This window comes from Cataglyphis hispanica, chromosome 18, assembly GCF_021464435.1.
Source record: "Cataglyphis hispanica isolate Lineage 1 chromosome 18, ULB_Chis1_1.0, whole genome shotgun sequence".
NCBI classification, from domain to species: Eukaryota; Metazoa; Arthropoda; class Insecta; order Hymenoptera; family Formicidae; genus Cataglyphis; species Cataglyphis hispanica.
In genome coordinates this window covers 4,980,631-4,986,240 of record NC_065971.1, presented here as the reverse complement: position 1 = coordinate 4,986,240, position 5,610 = coordinate 4,980,631, and the positions used below count along the sequence as shown (strand labels likewise).

The window sequence follows — 5,610 nt, the reverse complement described above, 5'->3', positions numbered from 1 at the left end:
ATGAAAAATGTATGATAAATTTGTATAGATATAATTTTATAATTAAAGCATATAAAAAAAATAAATACATAAATACATATAAATAAATCTGTACATAAATTATGTAAAAATTGCAAAATATATTTTTGTATGATAAATAGATATTTGCTTATAATAATCGTGCATAAGTATAAATATTTACATTTTTGCTTCTAGTGCATCTAGCTGAGTTTGAATTTTCTCTAAATTATAATAGAGATCTGTCAACTGTTTCTTGTCAAATTCTACTGTTAGTGTAGATGTTTTATCGCCAGTTAGACCAAGTTGAAGTAAAGCTACAGGTCGTGCATCTTTGGAAATTGCAGAAGATGATGACTGAACATTTAGACACCAATTGATATCTTTCACCTTGTCAAATAATATAAAAGTATAATTAAGTCCTTTTCTTAATTCGCTTAATAATGATGAATCTAGATTAATTGCCATTAACTAAAATTTCCTTCAATTTATGTTCATGTTCAAATACCTGAATAGGAAACATAGATTTTTGCCTAAGATTTTCTACAATGCCTTTGCCATAAGTCATCCATGCATTTGTAAAGATTAATATTTTCTCTTCATCTATCTTAAAATTATCCTTCATGACTGTTTCCATGAGAGATGGTTTGACAACATTACATGCAGCTTGCATGTAAATCGATGTAATAGTATCTAACAGGAGAATTAATTCATCTTTTGTTAAATCTAAAGAAACCAGCAGTTTTTCTTTCTCTTCCTCATTGAATATTTTTGTATCAATGCTAGATTGCAGGCTCTGGCATATTCGGTTGACAAGTAGACGAAATTTGCTATTATTATCCAGCCGAGCTACTATCGTTAAACCTTGTTCCAATCTATAATAAATGATACAAATGAAAACAAAATTACATTTGCATTTTCTTGTTAAATGATAAATTATGACCTATATCCTAATTGAGATAATAACAAAATACAGTTACATATGAAATTATTTATGGAATTCTGCATGTTGATAATAAAGATGAAATGCTAAATGTATACATACTTTGAAGTTATATTGATCCAAGCAGCCATTATAATTGAAGAAATAAATCCTTATTATATTATTTCTCTTTCATATCTTAATTTTCATTATAACTCTATGTCTCACGCTTGTAAAAAAAACTTGGAAACTAATGCATTATGCATGTGATGTAAACAATCATGAATGAAATCTCTGATCTCTGGTATTTCTCATTCACTAAAAATGCTCCATGTTCGTTTTTACCATGATCACGAATCATACGGAAACTAGATGTTCGTATCTCAACATATTAGATACACAAAAAATAACTAATATATATGTCGAAAGCCATAAAAAATATGATTTATTCTGCAATAGAGAAATTAAAATTAAAATATGATGATGATACAATGATGTCAATTTTTACATGTATATATATATATATATATATAATATATGATGAGATCCTTCTTGAGATGTTTGTGTTCCAAAACTCGATGAGAAATGTTAAAATCTTTTTGTCCACAATTATGTGTATATTTATTCAAAAACTAAATAAATTTTGATATTTATAAATAAACATTTCTTTACATACATATTACATAGAAGCTTCTAGTTTAAAATTCCACATATATACATTATACATTATACATTTGAAGTAATTTGAAAATAACACATCTTTATATTCTATTATTAGTGTATTGTTATCTATGTGATAAGGATTCTATTTTGATAGTTACACACAGTTACGCAGTTGCTTTCGTCTCTTGTGTTTATTTTAAAAGCGAAAATGTCATCGGAAATTTATGATGTCAACTATGATAAAGTATGATACAAATATCTTATATATATGTATTAAATAATTTTTATAATTTTTATGAAATCTAAAAAGTTTACAATTTATAATTTATCGAATCATTCTAAATAAATAACAAAATCAATTTTTTTTTTTTGCACAGGAACATCCAAGAAATCTTATTCCAGAACTATGTAGGCAATTTTATCATCTTGGATGGGTAACTGGTACAGGAGGTGGTATCTCCATCAAGCATGAGTTAGTATATTTGCAATAATATATATTTCAGAAAGAATTTATTGTTATTTTTATAACAAAATATTAGTGGAAATATAAAAATGTTTGTTAAAATTTTTGTTACAGAAATAAGATTTACATCGCTCCTTCTGGTGTACAAAAAGAACGAATGTTGCCAAATGACATGTTTGTGCAAGATATCAATGGGACAGATTTGGAGTTGCCACCACCAGAAAAGAAATTAAAGAAGTCACAATGTACTCCATTATTTTTATGTGCTTATTTAAGGAGGAATGCTGGTGCTGTTATTCACACACATTCTAAATTTGCTGTAATGGCAACATTATTATGGCCTGGAAAGGAAGTCAGACTTACTCATCTTGAGATGATAAAAGGTATTCAAATTATTTTTAAAAAATATTTTACATTTGAAAATGGGAGAAATTCAAAGATTTCAAATATTTCAATTAACACAGGTATATGGAATCATAAAGAAGGTAGAACATATCGTTATGATGAAGAATTGGTAATACCAATCATAGAAAATACTCCCTTTGAAAGAGATTTAAGAGATGATTTAGATAACATTATCGTTCATTATCCTGAAACTTGTGCAGTATTGGTACGCAGACATGGGATTTATGTGTGGGGTGATTCTTGGCAACAGGCAAAAACTATGTAAGTTACTTTATTTGTATATTATCAAATGTTTTCCTGTAGTAAAATAAAATTTATTTATAATAATTTTATATCATCTTTAAAATGTTTTTTTTTCTCTTCTTTTTTAACAGGACAGAATGTTATGATTACTTGCTTGATATTGCAGTTCAGATGAAACAATATGGATTAAATCCGTTATCAACTCCAAATGAATATGAATTAAAATATCAGACAAATGGTACACCAAAATAGCCAGATATAATACAAACGGCATTTTGATGTTATAAATCTGTATATCTTTATATTATATACTTCATTTATAATATATATTTCACACATATTAAATGTGACATAAAATTTTTTTATAAAAGTTAAAATAAAAAATTAATTATGTACAGCTGATTATAATTATATTTCATGCATTAGTATATACAATTTTTCGTGGTTTTAGTTATAAATTTCATACTACTTAAAAGTAGTATAAATCATCAAGTGTCTATGTCAAATGGCGCGAATTGTTTTCTAATTTTATTAGCTAATTCAGTTTCATCTTGTTGACTCATATGACAATCCTTCCAGTCGGATCTGTCATTAATATCTAATATCCTGTCGGATGCTAATACTTCTCTGCCGAATTGTAAAGGGAAATCTTTTTTAATTCGATAATACAATATTTCTCCGTTCGGTAGTTCTGCATAAAAATATAGAACACCAGGTTTTGCAATCTGCTGTAAATCAGTATGCTGTGGCAGTTCCATTATTTTGAAATTGTTACATTCAGCCAGTTCCTAAAAATAAAAATTCATTAAATATTAGATGTGATAATAAAGAACATTATACTTTAGTATTATAATAAAAGAAATACCTCAAACATTTCTTTCAACGCGGGTGCTTGATTTTTATGAACTGGTACTGCTTGCAATTGACAATGAGATGTTTTAAAATTTCTCTCGAAGAATACTGGTACTCTGTCAGTACTTTCATAGTATTTAGTCACAGCTTTCTTGTAAAGATCCATCTCATCCTTTACATTCTTTGGTAGAATTGATAAACTCTGATGATGCGTTATCGGTAAAATTAAAAAATGATCTTCCACCAAACCACCTTTTGCTAATGCTAAATAAATTTCTGTGCCAACAGAAATCACCAGATGCTTAGACACAACTGGACTAGATAGGCAAAACCAACATTTTGATTGATCAAATTCCAATTTTGGCTTTTTATTGAAATTATTCTGATGCCACGATCTCTTCCCATTGTCTTTCGAATCCATGTCATAGAAGAACTGTGTGTGAATTTGCTTTTGCGACATTGGATCATCAGACAGCACAGATTTGGAATATGGACTCGGAGTTTCATCTGTCGTTTTCATAATTAAATCTGACAATCTACTTCTATCAACAGGAGTTAAATTCAATGCATACAACCATTTTCTCTTGTGAGCATTCATTATTGGTGCCAGAGCTATGAATCTAGTAGCTATTTCCATATTTCCATCGCCCTGACTTTGATTCCTATAATAAAAATATTTAAATTTGAAGTATACATGTCTTATTTTAAACAGGCAGTTTTTACACAAGAACTTTTAAGATCTATGTTAAAAATAGTTAAAAAGTTTGAAAGAATAAACTTACCTGTATGGTGGCCGTTCATAATAAACTCCTTCCAAAGCTGATACATGATATCTAGGTTTAATATGAGTAGCCAGCCAAGCAATTAATTTTGAACCCTGATACTTGCATTCCGGTTTGTTACTATCAAGATTGGTTACGCCCTCAGGCCATGGAGATGTCAATAAGATATCTACACCGCGAAAACTCGGTTGGCCTTTTAAGCAACTGTTCTTGATGGATATAACATCATGTTCATTAAAGTTTATTAAAGTGTCTCTGTTCTCGGTCGATGCTTTTTCAATACCACTGAGATATGCTATTTTGAGACCTGAACTAGCAGTATAAAGACCACGTTTTCCAAGATAGGTGAGATTTTGACATATCTCGTATCCATCCCCATCGGTATAGTGTTTCAGATCCGCCTCCCTATTAGGTCCAATAATATATGTCGGCACGGGAATGGCTTTTTCGCAGGACTTGTAGGATTCCAGCTCGGAATTATCTTCACCGAAAAAATTACCAACACATAACAAGAAGTCGAATGGACCGCTCTTCTTATTGATAGCATCCACTTTAGAGAACAGAAATCTGAAGTGCCCCTCCACGTCTCCGCAAATAAGAACTTTCTGCTTATCGCTCATATCTAATAATATAACTATGATAACAGTTCAATAATTCTAATTAACAATGATGTTTCATTGTTTTTTTTTTTCAAACACTTCTAGATTATCTCAAGGAAAAGAACTCTTTTGATTATCTCTATAAATATTATTTTATTTTACGTAGGTTAAGCGGATCCAAAAGCGACGGCCATAGAATCTCTAGAAGATAGAGTTTGATCACTCGATTAGTTTTGGAGAAACATCGCGGCAGTGTATATATGAATTTTAGAACATATATAAACTTATATATGATTTAAGATATGAACGCAGCTTGCGTTTATCACATTGTATGCAGTACGTTATTGTATGAGAAATATTTTGTTTGATTACAAATTAATAATAAAAGTAAAATTTTTCTATATATGGTTTCCAAGCAAAATAAAAAATCAATAAACATTATAAAAATTATCATCTTAATCTCACATATTGTTCTTAACAGTACCTAAAGAAAAAAAAATTAATATAAAATAATCACACCCCAGTTTCGGCACCTCTCATATGAATATCCTTAAATCACGTGGTATGTCGCCATGTTAGATGTACATATCAGCGCTACAATTCAAATGTATATATACAATAAAAAAAGATATTTTCTGTGCAATAAAGGACAATAAACATAAACCCTATTTCAATTTTTTTTAA

The 5,610-nt window shown here is 29.1% G+C and overlaps 3 protein-coding genes across 3 annotated transcripts; 1 reads left to right on the top strand and 2 right to left on the bottom strand.

Moving 5' to 3' along the window:
• Positions 1-99: 99 nt before the first annotated feature.
• On the bottom strand, positions 100-1,385 carry LOC126856313 (COMM domain-containing protein 10). The gene is made up of 3 exons (XM_050604726.1): positions 1,043-1,385; positions 506-872; positions 100-387 (listed from the first exon to the last, which is right to left on the bottom strand). Exons 1-3 carry the CDS (start codon positions 1,069-1,071, stop codon positions 178-180), a joined length of 606 nt encoding a protein of 201 aa, XP_050460683.1. The 5' UTR covers positions 1,072-1,385; the 3' UTR covers positions 100-177.
• A 223-nt stretch (positions 1,386-1,608) lies between these two features.
• LOC126856306 (probable methylthioribulose-1-phosphate dehydratase) lies at positions 1,609-3,090 on the top strand. The gene is made up of 5 exons (XM_050604713.1): positions 1,609-1,826; positions 1,960-2,054; positions 2,160-2,428; positions 2,510-2,711; positions 2,825-3,090. Exons 1-5 carry the CDS (start codon positions 1,791-1,793, stop codon positions 2,943-2,945), a joined length of 723 nt encoding a protein of 240 aa, XP_050460670.1. The 5' UTR covers positions 1,609-1,790; the 3' UTR covers positions 2,946-3,090.
• A 42-nt stretch (positions 3,091-3,132) lies between these two features.
• LOC126856266 (CWF19-like protein 1) lies at positions 3,133-5,076 on the bottom strand. The gene is made up of 3 exons (XM_050604643.1): positions 4,328-5,076; positions 3,559-4,207; positions 3,133-3,481 (listed from the first exon to the last, which is right to left on the bottom strand). The coding sequence occupies exons 1-3, from the start codon at positions 4,945-4,947 to the stop codon at positions 3,182-3,184; spliced, it is 1,569 nt and encodes a 522-aa protein (XP_050460600.1). The 5' UTR covers positions 4,948-5,076; the 3' UTR covers positions 3,133-3,181.
• Positions 5,077-5,610: the final 534 nt, after the last annotated feature.

Bases quoted from the DNA above. Each gene is read 5' to 3' on its own strand.
- LOC126856266 (XM_050604643.1), bottom strand. From the start codon at position 4,947: ATGAGCGATAAGCAGAAAGTTCTTATTTGCGGAGACGTGGAGGGGCAC. The intron at 4,208-4,327 runs GTAAGTTTATTC...TTTTTATTATAG, and splicing joins TATGAACGGCCACCATACAG to GAATCAAAGTCAGGGCGATG. The intron at 3,482-3,558 runs GTATTTCTTTTA...TTTTATTTTTAG, and splicing joins CGTTGAAAGAAATGTTTGAG to GAACTGGCTGAATGTAACAA.
- LOC126856313 (XM_050604726.1), bottom strand. From the start codon at position 1,071: ATGGCTGCTTGGATCAATATAACTTCAAA. The intron at 873-1,042 runs GTATGTATACAT...CATTTATTATAG, and splicing joins TGGATCAATATAACTTCAAA to ATTGGAACAAGGTTTAACGA. The intron at 388-505 runs GTATTTGAACAT...TTATTTGACAAG, and splicing joins AATCTATGTTTCCTATTCAG to GTGAAAGATATCAATTGGTG.
- LOC126856306 (XM_050604713.1), top strand. From the start codon at position 1,791: ATGTCATCGGAAATTTATGATGTCAACTATGATAAA. The intron at 2,429-2,509 runs GTATTCAAATTA...CAATTAACACAG, and splicing joins TCATCTTGAGATGATAAAAG to GTATATGGAATCATAAAGAA. The intron at 2,712-2,824 runs GTAAGTTACTTT...CTTTTTTAACAG, and splicing joins TGGCAACAGGCAAAAACTAT to GACAGAATGTTATGATTACT.